Source organism: Odocoileus virginianus, chromosome 10, assembly GCF_023699985.2.
Source record: "Odocoileus virginianus isolate 20LAN1187 ecotype Illinois chromosome 10, Ovbor_1.2, whole genome shotgun sequence".
NCBI lineage: Eukaryota > Metazoa > Chordata > Mammalia > Artiodactyla > Cervidae > Odocoileus > Odocoileus virginianus.
This window is the reverse complement of record NC_069683.1, coordinates 49914150-49931197: the sequence shown is the minus strand read 5'-3', so window position 1 is coordinate 49931197 and position 17048 is coordinate 49914150. Positions and strand designations below refer to the sequence as shown.

Genomic DNA, 17048 nt, shown 5'->3' with positions numbered 1-17048 from the left:
GGACAACAGAGGATGAGGTGGTTGGATGGCATCACCAACTCAATGGATATGAGTTTGAGCAAGATCCAGGAGATGGCAAAGGACAGGAAAGCCTGGTGTGCTGCAGTCCACGGGGTCACAACAGTCGGACACGACTGAGCAACTGAATAACAACAACAAATACACTGAAGCACTACATATTTCTATTTGTGGCCTCAAAGGACGTGTTCTGCTGACAGACTGCAGCTTAAGAGAACCAATTCTTTAATTACTGTTTTGCAGAGATGTCCACATGCTGACCTCAGCAATATTAAAGGCATACAATTATTATGCAAAGTCATGAATGTGTACTCATTTCAGAGTTATCTATGGGAAAATTGTCAGATCAACTCTAGTGACAAAGCACAGCCAAGTGGTGTTTTGAGAGAGGGAATCCATTACACTACAGTAGCACAGAAGGTCTTTTCATAATATCTGCACGAAGAACATGAACAATTGCTCACTTTTGTATACTTTATTTTTTCCCATCAAAACATTGGAGTAGGGTTCAGAATTTCTAAAGTAAATCATATTTTTAATAAATTCTGTTATGTTTTTATTATACACTTGTAAATTTTTTAAAATCTGTTCCCTGTATTAACAGCTCTACAAGTAGCAGAAATCAGAAAGAACAGCAAACATTTATCCTGAATTTGCCAAGGCAGCACTGATTTCTTAGTACTTGTGTGTGTGTGTGTGTGTGTGTGTGTAGCTGCTCAGTCGTGTCTGACTGTTTGTAGCCCAGTGAACTGTAGCCCGCCAGGCTCGTCTGTCCATGGCATTCTCCAGACCAGAATCCCAGAGCGGGTAGCCATTCCCTTCTCCAGGGGATCTTCCTGACCCAGGGACAGAACCCAGGTCTCCAGCATTGCAGGCAGATTCTTTACCATCTGAGCCACCAGGGTGACTGAAATGTCCAAGAAATTCATATATTTTAATGTCCAAACTATATTCTCAATATCTCCACCCACATTTGATTTTGTCAGAAAAAAATTATTTGGCATAATCTCCATTTTTCATAACCTTTTGTGGGGTTTTGGTTCAGAATATATCATCACTGCATCAATACGTCAAACAGCACACATTTCATCCCCTGACAGAGATTCTCCCTATACTTATCATACATAATATGCAGCAACTGTTTCAGGGCCTTATTGTCACTAGACTCAGTTCTTGGAGGAAAGGCATCCTATCTGTCTGTTAACCAGTATCCCAATATCCAGCATGGTGCCTGGTACACAATGGGTGCTCAGCAAATACCTGCTAAGTTTGGAGTGAAAAATAAAGCAAATACAAAGACAGAAATGACACACTCCACCCAGGAAAGTCTCTAAGGAATCAACTAAATGCAATAGGGTGCTTTACTACTTCAGAGAGACGTGAACTGTTCCTCCTCACAGGTAAGTATGTGTGCACGAACTCCATAAAGGCAGTAAAGGTGAATTTGGGGCAAAGACCAGTACTCCATGGAGTGAGTCGCTAGGTCCAATGGGACCATGAGACCACCGTTTGAATAACGAATCAATGGACTCTGCTTCCTGAAGTCTTCCTTCGGAGCTTCTGAGAAAACTGGATGCTCAGTGGCCCTTTGGCTTTCATTTTTTCAAGGAGTAATCTAAGTTTGGGCTTCCCTGGTGGCTCAGGTGGTAAAGAACCCACCTGCAATGAGGGAGACCTGGGTTTCAGCCCTGGGTTGGGAAGATCCCCTGGAGAAGGGAAAGCCTACCCACTCCAGCATTCTGGCCTGGAGAATTCTATGGACTGTATAGTCCGTGGGGTCGCAACGAGTCAGACACGACTAAGCAACTTTCACTTTCAATCTAAGTTTAGTTCCAGATTTTAGCAGTCACCACTCTTAGAAATAGGGAATAGAAATGTGTCTTTTTCCTAGGAAAAAAAAAAACAAAACTGTAAAACAGTGAAGTCCCAGCCTTCTCAGGCCTGTTCCTGTAGGTGCTGGTTGAGGGTCTCTCCACTTATGTGAATAGACGGGGATATGCATCCGGAAGGGTGGAACTCAGCAAAGAAGAGAATGCCTTGAAGGTCTGAGCATTCGAAAAAAAATGGAATTTACAGAGATACTTAGCATGCCATGAGATAAAAACAAGATTGAAAGAAAACTAGAACACTCTTTGATTTCTATCAAGACATTTAATAATTTTAACTTCTGCATGGAACTGCAGAAACACTAGAGAAAAGGTTAGGCTCACTGCTTTAGAGTAACAGGTGAATTTTTCTCATGACATAGAAGATCAGGTAAGGGATTTTTCTGAGCGAAAAAACTGCTCATGGTGCTAGTCAATCTGTGAAAATGATCGAACTTTATAGAAAGTGAGCAAAATACTGGCCCTCATTTATATCAATTACCTGGACACTGCAGGTTAATATTTTCAGAGGGAAACATGGACTCTGAAGTCGGTGAAAAGTTGTTCAGGGACCCCTTCAGCATCCCTCTTGCTATTTTACAATCTCTAGTATTATATAAAACCCAGTACCAGGCAACTATGACAGTCCTAAGAGTTTCAACTGATCTTAAGTCCAATGAACAATGTGTAATCAGATATCCTAAAAGTTATACCTATAGGAAAAAAACAAAAGTGATAGTTACTTCAAGCTGATAGGAGCAATACACATTCAGTAACATATATTATTAAGAGCTGGGCACTATATTAGGAACCCCAAATTCTATGATACATTAAGGTCTGATCCCTGCTTTCACAGAACTCAGTCCAACATGGAGCCCAGTGAACAAATAGCAAAGTATAAAAAAGTATGCCGAAAGGAAAGGCACATAAGACCGCGTGCTCTGTGGGAAGGGAAGTGTGAAGCAGGCTGAGAGGAGAGGGGAGTGGGGCACAGCATGGTGAGACGGTAACTCTACCTGGGGGCCGAGGGGATGGAGCAACGATGACAGCAATAGAGGTGCAGGGTGAGCGGCTGCGGAGCCGAACGTCAGCGACCAGGATGACAAGGAAGGTTGAGGGCACAGCCTGTGACAACGGCATGGAGATGCTTAAACAGCTGAAATCACATATACAGTAGAACACCGCTCAGCCATGATATAAAAGAGTAAACAATGCCAGTATCACTCTAAGTGACATCAGTCAGAGAAAGGCAAATATCATACAATATCGCTTACATGTAGAATCTAAGACATGACACAAATAAACACATCTACACAACAGAAACGCACTCGCAGACATAGCGTACAGACTTGGGGTTGCCAAGTCGGGGTGGGGAGGTTGAATTGGCAGTTTGGGATTCAGCAGATGCAAACTATTTTATATAGAACTGATAAACAACAAGACCCTATTGTATAGCACAGGGAACTACAGTAAATATCCTATGACAAACCATAGTGAAAAATAATATGAAAACAAATATATACATATACAGCTGTAAATCAGAAACTGACAAAACATTGTAAATCAACTATTCTTCAATTTCAAAAAAATAAAGTCTAAAAAATAATCTGATATATTAGAGAAGTTATTAAGACTGTGCACAGTCAAGGACGTCACACTAAATGGCCAACTGACAAGCAAGGATTAGACTCTGGGATGCAAGGAAAGGAAGAGAGGAGTGGATGTTACAGGGGACAATCACTATCATCATAATGTGTATAAGACCATTCTAACATGGCTAGCTAAACACGAAAAGGCCTACTTTTTTCAAAAGTGTATTGACGTGTAGTCGATTTACAGTGCTGTGTTAGTTTCTGTGGTACAGCTAAGGGAATCAGCTGCACATATGCATATATCCATGCTCTTTTTTAGATTCTTTTCCCAGATAGGACATTACAGAGTGTGCATTGAGTAGACTTCCCTCTGCTACACAGTAAGAAGGTCCTTATTAGTTCTCTATTTTAGATATAGTAGTGTGTATTTGTCAACCCCAATCTCCCAATTTATCCTTCACCTCCTCTCCCCGCAGGTAACCACAGACAGTTTTCTACATCTGTGACTCTGTGAAAAGGCTACTTCTAAGCTTCACGCCGAGTACAGTCTCTAAGGTCTCCTCCAGCTCTTCAAGAAAAGTTCTCATTTGTAACACAAGAGAACAGACAGGATATTACCCTCCCTCCATCAGTGCAGGTACATTAGCCAAATCCGAAGTTCTTCCTCCCATCGGAAGACCTAATGTAGCCTTAAAAATAGATACCTACCACAAGCAATGATTTATGACAGATCAGCAATCATGTACATTTATTTCCCGAAATGCTAAGTTTTTTGCTCTTTGCCAAGCTAATATCAGGCTGTTAATATTCCCAATAAACAGCTTGTCTAAAAGAAACCTCGTACGATACAACAGGCCATTTGCATCTTCAGAAGCAGAAGTCTGCAGGCATTAATAAGGATAAGTGCAGCTATTTAGCCCAGAGCCCCTGAGGACAAGATACATGATCTAACACCTTTTACTTAACAAGTTTCCAAGCCATGAGTCCTCTCATCAGCATGTTTATAAGCTTACTCGCATATTCTAATGGTAACAGTACCAGATGACAGATCTGTACGTAGGTACAAAAGGGTAACATTTCTCCTCCAAGCATATGCCAAGGCATAGAGCTGAAGAAAATGCTTCGTATAGTTCACAATACACTCCAGGACCTCTTCTATTGAAAACTAAATTTAACTATTCTGATGCTAACATCAAGCAGACAAACATTCTCCAGCTCTGAGCCAAAGACTCCCAGGATTTATGAATCAGGTGAATGAAGGGGAAAAGATTTGAAGCAAGAGAAAAAAAAAATCCACATGTAGATAAATATAGTTAATAGGCCCCATCCATTAACCAGCTCTGTAAAAGACAAACAACCTGGTTTTCAAACCATCACTCTGACCACCACTTTATACATTAATTATGCATCAAAAATATATCACTGGTATATGTGATAATACAAGTAACGGTGGAGTGTACAGTCTGAGCACTAAGTCCCGAAGTGTAACTTGGAGTTTTTTTTCCCAAACTTCTTTTGTTATGGAAGCCAGAAGTCAATGGTTCTAACCCCAGTCATGCCTCTCTCCAGAGGTCTTTTTTTTTAAATTGAAGTATAGTTGGAATTACAATGTCATGTTAGTTAATTACTGATACACAGCAAAATGACTCAGTTATACATACATATGAATTATTTTTCATATTCTTTTCCATTATGGTTTATCACAGGATATTGAACACAGTCCCCCATGCTATACAATATGATCTTTTTGTTTTAACCATTTATACCAGTTTGCATCTGCTAATCCCAAACTTCCAATCCTTCCCTCACCCATCCCTCAACCTCTTGGCAACCACCAGTCTAATTTCTATGTCCATGTTTCTGTCTCATAGACAGGTTCCTTTGTGTCATATTTTAGATTTCACACATAGTGCTATCACTGGAGTTTTTAATAGCTGGCAAATCATTAGTAACCTGTAATCTCAATTTCTCTCACCTTTAAAATTCAAAGACTACTTGTAATGTGCAAAATTTTTCTAGATGGAATAAAAATAATTAAATACATGGTTATAAAGGATTTTAATGTCCTCAGAAGATGCTGGATTTCAATATTGTTAAAGAACTTTTAATTATAAATATCTCCCAAAGAAGAAATAGAAAGCATTGAATCAGGCTTCCAGAAAAATATTTTTTTGTCTATCTAACATGTACCAGGCATTCTGCTGTGTTTGTGGATGCAAGGATAAAACAGCCAAATTGTAAGGCTGCCCATAGTCCTGAAATTTCAGAATACTTGGGAACAGGAAATCAGATATAATAGTATAACATGACATGTGAAGTGCTACAATAGAAGAATGGACAAAATGCTATAGGAGCACAGAAGGAAGTACCCACGTTTTTTCAAGTCAAGGTAGAAGATGAGAGGTGAGTGGTTGAGTTTTATATATGTACAATATTTCTAATCAATTCTGAAATCCAAATGAACATAGTCTGTAGCCAACATTAGGACAATTAACATAACTCTAGTTGAAATTAAAAAAAAAACACTGCTCCATGCAATTCTAGTAATCGAAGAACATAAAAGATGAAAATAGCTGCCAGTCAAAATCAAAAGTAAATCCCAACCAACACTCAGTGATAAACAGAAAATTCATTTGGAAAAACACATTCCAGAAGAAATCAGTAAAGAGTTAATAAAGCTTTCTACAAACTTGAGAAAAATATCTCTATAAAAACGTACATGTAATAAGGCTACAGATCATTGGTTAGCTGCCAGAAAAATGATGGAATATGGCATAGTTTACTTATTTCTTTTTAATGGTTCCAACATTCCACCTGAAAAATTGGTCCCAGAGCTGTATAATTGGGGATAAAAATTAAATGACAGTTTCCATTTGTCATGATGAAAGCTGATCACTTGTGTTTTTTCATTTATCCACACTGACTAAAGTGGTTCCTAAAGTCTACCAAGCCAATCTTTTCCCTAACAGTGCAAATCACGCTGGTACTAAAATAAAGGGAGAAACAGAATAAGCTTGTTGGCATCGGAATACATACTTCGTTCAGGTTCCTGAGTTTCTGGGTCTCTATCTCCAAATTGTCTAGAGGCGGGAGCCAGAAGACAACTTTTGGGGCCTCATTAACATAATATGAGAATAAGCCACTGATCCCTTTTTTTTAATTCATCAATATTGTGAAATTAAATTACTAATATTCCACATTATCAGTAGGAAATCAAATCCTCTTTATCGTCCTCATATTTAAAAGACTACTACTACACAGCAAAGACAATGTCAGTACACAGATTAGGACACTACAGGGAGAAGCTAACCCCAGACCCCACACAGGGAAGATGGACATGCACAGAGCTTGAAGCCGTTACTGCTGTTGTTCTGCTTTCAGGGCCGTGGATGTGGAGAGGAGAGGGGAGGCTAAGTGTGAGGGATGCAAGAAGACCAAACTCTACTGCAAGAGACCCTGGCGTCAAAGACAGTTCTAATATTAAAACATAACAGTTACACATGTTTGGCTTTTGCTTATCCTGATCTCAGAAGTTATTTGGAAGGAGGAAGGCAATCCCCCAGAAATATATTTAAAGACTTAAAAATAGATTTTGTCAAACTGCTTTTGAAATATACACCTTCCTTCCCTTTCATTCCAGACTGGGCTGATTTGAATTTGATTGGATTTTCATCAGTGACCTCTGATGAAGTGTTTCAAAACTCAAACTGAACCAGGTAATTCAATATCAGAGTGGAGAACAGAGGCTCGAAAGTCGCATGGCTGCTCCCCCTCATGCTAGCTGCATGATCTGAGGCAAGTTGTTCAACCTGTGGGTGCCTCAGTTTCCCGTCTAGAGGTGAAGATTAAAACAAGGGTATAAGTATTAAAGGATCAGTGTACATAAATTGCCTGGACTAATGACTAACATACAGTGAATCCTTAATAATGTTACTATTATTACTATTATGCCATATAAGAGTGGTTTTTTAAAAAAATCATGTCATCAGACAGAAAACTGACAAGAAATTTAATAAAATTATAAAGATGTACTGTTAAAGACACAATAATATGTACAATCAAGCTTATAAAATAAACTCCAAGGCTATTATTCCAACGAAAAGTGTTTACTTGACAAAGATACTCAGCTTGGAAAGGACTCTCCTAGTGGATGTAAGCATCTTAGTTCAAAGTAAGGATGTTACTGAGTGCCCACAAGCAATTCAAGGATGATCAAGAGTCCCTTGGACTGCAAGGAGATCAAACCAGTCAATCCTAAAGGAAATCAACCATGAACACTCATTGGAAGGGCTGATGCTGAAGTTGAAGCCCCAATACTTCGGCCACCTGATGCAAAGAGCTGACTCACTGGAAAAGACTCTGATGCTAGGAAAGAATGAGGGCAGGAGGAGAAGGGGACGACAGAGGATGAGATGGTTGGATGACATCATCGATTCAATGGACATGAGTGTGAGTCAACTCCGGGAGATGGTAATGGACAGGAAGGCCTGGCAGTGTGCCGCAGTATGGGGATCGCAAAGAGTTGGACGTGACTGAGCAACTGAACTGCAATAACGAGATGGGACCCTGGCCTTAAGGAGCTTACACCTACCATGTGCCAGTAGCTATATAAAGAGCTTGAACTGTATCATTTCTCTTACTTCATGTGAATACAATGAGCCAGGCATTGCTGTGGCTATGACACAAAATAACAGTCTAGGACACAGAAAAATAAATTACCGGCCAAGACCTCATAACAATGAAGTTTCAGTGCTAAGATTTCTACCCCCGTGGATCTGACTTCAAAGCCACATTCTCACCAGCACATCATACTGTTTTCCATTTATTTGTAATTCATCAACTACTTGCCAGGGACAGGATCAGGCAACCAAAAGCTCACGTGTTTGGAACTGCTGCCAAAAGATGTTAAACTAGAAATAGCCACTTAGTGTTTTTAGGATGAGAGGAGTGTTAGAAAGGCCACCCCTCTTTACAGACTTAAGAATGGATGAAAGAAAAGAACTAAGCCCCAGAGAGGTTAAGTAATTCACCTCAAGGCCAAAGATAAAGTAGCTGTAAAAATTACAGTGTAAATCAGTATGAAAATAACACTTCTTTTACAAAAATCTTAAGTAAATCTGTTATCTCAAATGAGGTGAAAGTAAGAAGCTTAACAGGACCAGAGAGGTTCCAGAAGAACAGGGTTACAAATTCAGCCTCAACCAGCAAACAAACAAGAGCAGAGTATCCTGGAAAGGCAGTCTTGGGGAGAGAGGCTGGGGTAAGAAAAAGTAACATTTCAAATAAAAAGCCAATTCACTACCATCTTCCCCTACCCTCCAGAGAGCCCAGGTTGAGACCCTGGGAGCTATCAACTGGCCAAACAGGTATGGAGCCTGAACTCGACTACGATATGGTTATTAAGAGGCTTCCGGATGCCAATGAAATAGGTACAACCTATCACTTTAAAACCTAAAATATGATCAACTATAGTAAAAACAGAACAAATGATTGTGCCTCTTGTCTGTAGGTCCAGTGGGACCTGAACTATATGATGAACTAAATATATGATCTCTGATATATTACCTAGACAAGGGTATTTGGTACAATTATCACCTTCCACATTGGACTGTAAACATCTGCACTTCAAAGAGGCCAGTAGAAAGAACATAGGCCTTAAAAGTTATAAATCTGAGTTTGAAGTGTGGCTCTGCCATTTATTAGCTATGTGGCCCTGAATACGTCATTTAATCTCTTTGAGTTTAAACCAATTTCTTCTCCTGTTGAAGAGGGATAAACAGTAGCTAGTCCTCGTCTCTTTAGGCTTAAATGAAAAGCAGCATAGATCTCCTTGCTGGGTGCTGGCTTGTTGTGGTTCAGTTGCTAAGTTGTGTCTCACTCTTTGTGACCTCATGGACTGCAGCACACCAGGCGTCCCTGTGTCCTTCACTATCTCCTGGAGTCTGCTTAAATTCAAGTCCACTGAGTCAGTGATTCTATCCAACCATCTCATCCTCTGTCGCCCCCTTCTCCTCTTGCCCTCAATCTTTCCCAGCATCAGGGTCCCTTCCAATGAGTTGGCTCTCCACCTCAGGTGGCCAAAGTATTGCTTCAGCATCAGTCCTTCCAATGAATATTCATGGTTTATTTCCTTAGGATTGACTGGTTAGATCTCCCTACAGTCCAAAGGACTCCAAGAGTCTTTATTGGTTTATTGCCTCTCGACCTCAAATTCACCCTTTTTGCCTGCTCTGAGAAGACTAATCTGAGCCTTTTAAACGTTCTTTCTTTACCCACGGACACCCTGTTAAGTCTGTCGGTAGAGGGCGCCGGAGGGACACTGCAGAAGGAGCTAGGCTTCTCCAGTATCCAGCTCCCGAGGCGCTCACGTATTCCTCAGGTCCAGGAGAGCTGACTGACCAAGAACAGCCAGAGGCTTGCGGCTTGCCCAGCATGCTCTTTAGGGAAATTCTGTATCAAAGTGCCTCCCGAGAGACACATTCTACTGAACAGGTTCCCCCAGCATCCTAGAGAAGAGGCTCCCAGCAGGCTCCGCTGCCGCAGTGTACCACACTGTGCCCGCCGCAGGACCGCCTGGGGGAGGAGGACGGGGCTCTTCCTGGGGTTCTCCATCCCAGCCTCGGTACAGTGGCTGCTCCATATCTGCTATTCCTACACTCTAGATTCTCCTTAAATCGTACCAGCAAATCCCTCATTATCCCAATGCCCTGTTCAAGTGAATGAGTCTTTACCTCTTCAAATAACTGTGTGCTTTCTCTCTTAATTGGACCCAGATTAATAGTTTCATAGACTAGTGCCCGATGTACATAGTTTATGTTCAATAAACAGCACACCCCTGGCGGCTCAAGTTGGTAAAGAGTCTGCATGCAATGCAGGAGGCCCAGGTTTGATCCCTGGGTCAGGAAAGATCCCCTGGTGAAGGGAATGGCAAACCACTCCAGTATTCTTGCCTTGGAGAATCCAATGAACAGGGGAGCCTGGCGGTTAGAGTTCGTGGGGCTGCAAGAGTCAGACATGACTAAGTGACTAAACCTGTAACAACCATATATGCTGGAGTCTCTCTCATCCCGATTCCTAAAATGCACTCCTTTCCCTTTTTCATTCTACTGACCAGAACAAGAACCTGTTTCTATTACAAAAATCCCTACATGATGTCAGTGGAGTAATGAATAAGTAGGAAAAGAATGCCCCAAAAGTTTCTGTCCAATATATGAACAGAATAAAAAAGAACACTGCCTTCCAACGAACTGTCCCTTATTCAGCATGCAGCTTAGAAAATGCTTTTTGCAACTACCTTGGTTAACCTAAGACAATGTGACAAAGTGTGAAAATGCCTTCTTTTTCATGCCAAGGATATTTCCAAAATGACCTAAAGAATCAAATTCATTAGTATGTTAAAAAATTTAAATAGCAGTCATTTTATTTCCTCTTGTCTCAACTCATGGTAATAATAAATTACAATATTTTGAAAAATCATAGAAAATACAGAACATTACCTATCCTAGAATAACTGATGGATTTGTGTTAGAGGATGGGGTTGAGAGCTCCACGTCCAGGGGAGGAAACAGTGAGTTTAGCAGCAATATTACAAACCCAACACGTATTTCCTCATCTTGCAAATGTACCAGCTTAATTCTTGGGTAAAGGAGTATAAAAATACATTATTCAAGGTGTCATGTATTGTTGGCACATATTTTGAAATGAAATTACTATAAAAATAGAAAATCTCAAATGTATTGTTTCTGTCTTCAAATTCTTTATTTCTAATCCTCAGAATTATTCTTTCTCTGAAAGAAAAGCTATCTCACCTTTGACACAATCCCATGTCATCTGTATTTTCACTTGTGTCTAAAAGTCTCACTTAATTATCTATTTAACAGGAGCAGAAACTGGATGGGGGTGAGGGGAACCTCATCGTCTTTTAGGCAGGCACCTTGTCCGATTTCAAGAGCTAACCCCCATGTTAAAACACCCCAAAATAGATATTGTGCGCCACCGCAGGACCCCAACATAAAGCAAGGCTCCTCATTAAAAGTTGGAATGGACCCCGCCAGCAATGCCTGCAGGGATGCTCAACAATAGCAGTCCCACCCCATGCCTTTTCCGACCTAGATTAAATTACTGACAAAACGGACAGACTACCCAAAACTGTGAGCAATACATTTTGCCAATGAAAATAATGATCATGCTTGGTATAGCACACATGCTTTCTGCTCAGCCTGTCAGTGTTTCCAGTTAAGGGGCTCAACGGTCTTACCAGTCAACCCTTCCCCTGCCAAAACCAATAAGCTGCCTTCATTTCTTAAGCCCCCTCAGGGCTTTGAATTACTGTCCATTCTGCACTAAGGTCAGTCCTGTAAAACTGTTTTATCCCCCGAGAAGAGCCAGAAGCAGAAGTAGCCCCTACTGAAAACCCAGATGGAGAAAATTTGAGAGTATGTGAGCTTTCTGTAATTTTCCACTGTCAGTGTTGCACGTTTGCATTCTTAAAAGTTGCATCTACTGCTTGAGATGGCAAGGTGTGCTTCCCAACAGTGGCATCACTTAATGCTCATGGTGTTTTATGTGAAAACATGTATTTCTCTACACCGATGTGTAACAGGGTAAGATTTCAAAACGGCTTAACTTTATAGTTCCAAGCATTTTAGTGAGTTCAACAGTTTCTTATATAATACAGTGAAACAAACACAAACACACCCCTTAAAAGTTATGCGTTCTTGTTGGATTTTTCATTTTATACCAGAGAAAACAAGATCATGCCAGATCTCTTGACAGCAAACAAAACCTGTTTAGGAAAAAAACAACCTTGTCATTTATTTTTTTTTCATTCGTTCATTTAATCACTCAATTCATTTATTTATGAAATAACTTCCCACACTAAAAAGCTGTTAAAATTTTTTTGGATAGAAAGAGAGCTCCTTTCATCCATCCCATGTTTTTCCATACTACATGAGAATCGGATACAGTCACTCTGTTTGACCTGGCAAGCTCAACTGCTGAAAACAAGATCCTTTCCCCTAAGGAGGGGTCTAACCGATGCCAGTTTCAAAATATGACTTCAAGGCTTCAATAGAAGATGTGACAAGAGAACCATTCTTATAAAATACTAGTCCCCAAAGGCCCATCTTTCGGTCCATTTCTTTCCACCTGCTTCCAAGTTTGGCTTTCCAGGCACAGTCACTGCTACTTACTTTTTACCTCCAGGCCTCCCACAATTCTCAACTTCATTCACAGCTTTTATTCTTGGTTCTAAACTATGCCTCTACTCTGGTAATATGGGAGGAGGAAACCTGCTAAATGCATCCTTGATGCTGATGTGATCTTTCCAGTTATTGAATGTTTCATTGAATTTTACACTATACAACTTCAAATGCAAAAAGCCGCCGATTCATTTTGTTAACTGTTGTTCGGTATAGATAGCCAGCTCCATAACTATATACTTTGATTTGGTACATGAGAAAACGTATTTTTCATTATATCCCTTATCCTCCTAATGACATTTCCAAACAGGATTTTAAGAACTGTGAAGCAGAAATAAAATTACGCTCAAGTTCCAAATTGATCTCATGGAATGGAAAATGGATATCGTTGCCAGTGAGTATTAACAGGACTCTAAGCAGGCAAGTTAAAAGTTCAGAAACATTTCTCAAAGAAGAATCATCTTTCAAATGCCCCTTACACTAGCAATCACAACAGAGATTCTTTGAAAGAACTGAAGAGTCTCTGATGAGATCCAATCCCCAACCCCTAGGTCCTTTATACTGTACCTGGACTTCACCATCTGCTTTGGTGTTCTTCCTTCCTTTTCAATAATGAATCAGGGCTAACATTTCAGTTATCTGGATTTGCACAAAAACCTAAAGGAGCCATGAAATTGCTTCTGTAAAGCACATTCTGTGGTGACTTTTAAATAGCTTTAAGAATAATTTGGAAATAAAAATACCACTGTAGCAAGTTTTATGCCTTCTACACACATATGCTAGAGCAATTTCTTTCTCCCGGAGAAAGGAGGGAGGGATATGTCTAAACTTTGTAACGCACAGCCAATTATGGCCCACTGTCATCGTGACTGTATTAATTATCTGCCTTCCCTAAGTTATCAAGACCTGAGAGAAGCCTAACAACCACTTATCTCACGTGGCCGTGGTTCCACTGTGGAAAGGGCTGTAATTTATCTCAAGGTCTTTCTGCGTTTACACAGGTATGTGTACACTCAGCACAATCTCAGAGTTTTACTTGCAGCCTTTGGAGGATGTCAGTTCCTCCCAGCCAGGAGGCGCGTGCCACCCCCCCATCTGCCTCCCCATTATCCTGTACTGGCTGAGGACTCTCAGGAGATGCAACACAAGAAGGGATTAGATGGCGATCTGCAGCCCAGCCCTACACTTCAATGAGTTATATGAAACAAAAACAGGATTATTCACAGAACAGCAGCAACTATTATTATTTATGCAAATGTCCCTCATAGACCACTTCAAGTTATAGACTATTCATAGGCTTCAGCATAAGGCCCGTGTCATCCCAACAAAGAGGCTACTCTTGAAGTGGAGATACCATGACCTTGCAAGTGTGGGAAGCACTTGTCCTTGCTAATGTAGGCATTAGACGGAGCTCCTAATTGGGTTGGGCCTCTTTCCTAACTACAGGGAAACTATCAGAGGGGAAAATGTGGATAAAGACCAGTACACAAATTAAGATTACACTCTGGAAAACACTAAAAGCCAGTCTCCTAAGAGGGTCCTGGGTAGGACCCAGCAGCACATCCAGTGCCAGAAGGGACCAGAAAGGTTCTCAAAATAGTTTTAAGGCAAGTGTGAAGGGCTTGAAGCTGACTGTGAAGGATAAGAAATGGAGGGGGGAAATGTGTTAACTTTCTTCACTATGTTAATTTCTTATTTAACTTTCTTATACCAGAGATTTGGGGAGGATAATCTGCAGAGACAAACTGATTTAAACACAGAATAAAGTCAAAACCTGTTTTGGATGCTCTCTCTCATCCAGATGACCCAAGATTTACTCTGATTATGTGAACTAGATTTCAGTACCAATCCCTTCGGCCAAAAGCTATGAAATCCATCTGAATTATAGCTCACCAACTGCACTTTCACCTGGAAACTAGAGGTGAAAGTCAAGTGCTTTATCTGCTCAGACAAGCGGCTTCTTTCCAGATCAGGAGTATTTTAATGAAATGAGACTTAAGTGAATTGTTGACATTAGCATTAAATGTTGTCATTTAATATCAACAGTGTGTTTGATTTGTAAACAGTTATGAAATGTCATTCGGACCAGAGAGTTATATTGAGGTTTACCACATTATAGGAATGGATTTCCAGAGGGAAGTGAACTGATCTGTCTCAAAATAAAATGTATTTACATTAACACTTGGGGGAAGCAGACAGCCCTGCAAACATAGATGGAGAGATAAAAATAAGACCAGAACAAAACTCAACTTGGAAGAATAATAGAGTAAAATACAATTTTTGGGTTCCATGTACATGTAATATTTCACTGTATATTTTTTCTTTGTCTTTTAAAAAAGAAAAAAATATAAGTATGAAGTACATGGGAAAGAAATATCACTACTGGGAATTACCTATTATAATTCAGTCTCCAAAATAATTTTTAAGGGGGGAAGTTGGGAGTGATTAACATTTAGATGAAAGAAACGATTCAGAGGTAGTAGACTCACTTCCTTACCAAACCTGTAAACATCTAACATTTGCATGGAAAATTATATTAGTTTAGTTAGATTAATCTAATCTAATTTCCTAGAAAAAATTACATTAGTTGTAGAGTTAGTCTAGTTGTCACGTAAATACACTGGTCACATGGAATGAAAGACACTCATCACAGGGCAAGTGTCTTTAACTTTCTTCCCAGAGGTGGCTGCAAATTATTCATACACCAAAAACATACTTTCTGGTCACAACTCCAAATCAAAGAGGCAAGGCTTCATGAATATTTTCCCCCAACACACAGCAGCCTAAAAAAGTTGAAACACTATAATTCCTTAGTCCCAAGATTAGTCTTAAGCTAAAAAAATACTGGCGAATTCCAAAATCAACCAACATATAAGATAGCCTCCTAGATCTGGAAGGCACTTTCACTCACTTTTTTTTCTTAAATGACTGTATATAATCTATCGTTAGGTGGCTCAGACAGGAAAGAATCCACCTGCAATGCAAGAGACACAAGTTTAATCCCTGTGTCAGGAAGATCCCCTGGAGAAGGGAATGGCAACCCACCCCAGTATCCTTGCCTGGAGAATCCCATAGATAGAGGAGCCTGGCGGGCTGCAGTTGATGGGGTCACAAAGAGTCGGAAATGATTGAGCGACTGAGCACACATAACGTGAGAACAGGGATGGAAGAGCAGCCATCACTACTACTAGAATATTCTTAAAAAAAAAAAAAAAAGCCCTTTCGTCTCCAAGGATTTGGAAGCAAAATTGACAAAGGCCTCTCTCCTAGAAAGTCTAACTCCTCCAGGTTCTAGGCAATTAAAGTTGACTCAAAGGAAAACTTGAAGGAAGCTCTAACAGCAGAAAAACAATTCTGTGATGAGCCTTTGTTTACAACAGATCTTAATTCTTTATCCTTCACTTGAGAAAGCTGTAAGGTCTTTGGCACCTGGCTAAAAATAGCAGAAGTAAAGCAGGTGACAAAGATGAATGGCTCCCAGAGACACAATTCAAAGTAGAGGAATTTAAGAAAAACTTCAGTAGAGCCTGCAAGAGACACTCTCCTGCCAGGTAAATCAAGGTGGAAGTAAACTGCTCCTCTTGGAGCAGAATCACAATCTGCCAGGCAGACATTTCTCTTTCAGGGTTTCATATTCACTTTTGTGCTATGTTTTAAAAATATCTTCAAATCCTAAGAAGCTGGTTTTGCCGGGGGGGTCAAGGAAAAGAGTTTCAATGTAACCTCATAAAATGCAATGACACTGGATCATATCACGTTTCAAATTCCTTGAAAGCTCCTGGCAAAATGACAAATCAAAAAGCCCATTAAATTCCAGCAGGAGATGGGACGTAAGGCACATGCCTGCCCTTCCAGTGGAGGCCAGGATCCTCCTGCCTGCTGCCAAGACCCCACTTCCTCTATGTGAGGCTAAGACTCTGGGTCTTTGCAAGAGTTCACTTCAGGACACTACTACGAGAGAGGGTAAAAAACCACTTCTTTGGGCAAATTTCATCCTAAAGGATGTGTCATTTACTGTTGCTTTTCTGTCTACCTTCTATCTTAAGGGACAAGTCCTGCACCCTATCTTCTGATATTTTAGAAAGAAACCATTTCCTTGCCCCCTACCCAGTTTTCTTGACAGTATATACAATCAGAAGGCTTATAAAATAAAAACTTTTGATCTCTTGGAAGGACTGAAGAGGAAGTTTCAGACCTTCCTTCCATCCAGAGATGGCAGAGGGACTTCCCTAACAAGAGAAACGGGAAAAGGCCTCAAAGGATGGGGAAGTTATTCTTCCTGGGCTCTCTTTTCCAGGTTCTTTTTATCAATACGGCAACTCCTTCTTGGATTGCACCAGCTCCTAGCTTTAGGCCCTTCCATTTTTTCACAA

The 17048-nt window shown here is 40.4% G+C and overlaps 1 protein-coding gene across 7 annotated transcripts in view; it reads right to left on the bottom strand.

Moving 5' to 3' along the window:
• Positions 1 to 17048, bottom strand: part of CADM1 (cell adhesion molecule 1) — a 342992-nt gene that overhangs the window by 273177 nt on the left and 52767 nt on the right. The window contains exon 1 of one of the 7 annotated variants that reach the window (XM_020897642.2): positions 2900 to 3038. The exons of the other annotated variants lie outside the window; for them this stretch is intronic. Coding sequence (XP_020753301.1) covers positions 2900 to 3023 — 124 coding nt within the window. The 5' untranslated portion in view covers positions 3024 to 3038. Of the gene's footprint in view, positions 1 to 2899; positions 3039 to 17048 lie in introns of those variants that run through there. 7 annotated transcript variants of the gene reach the window in all.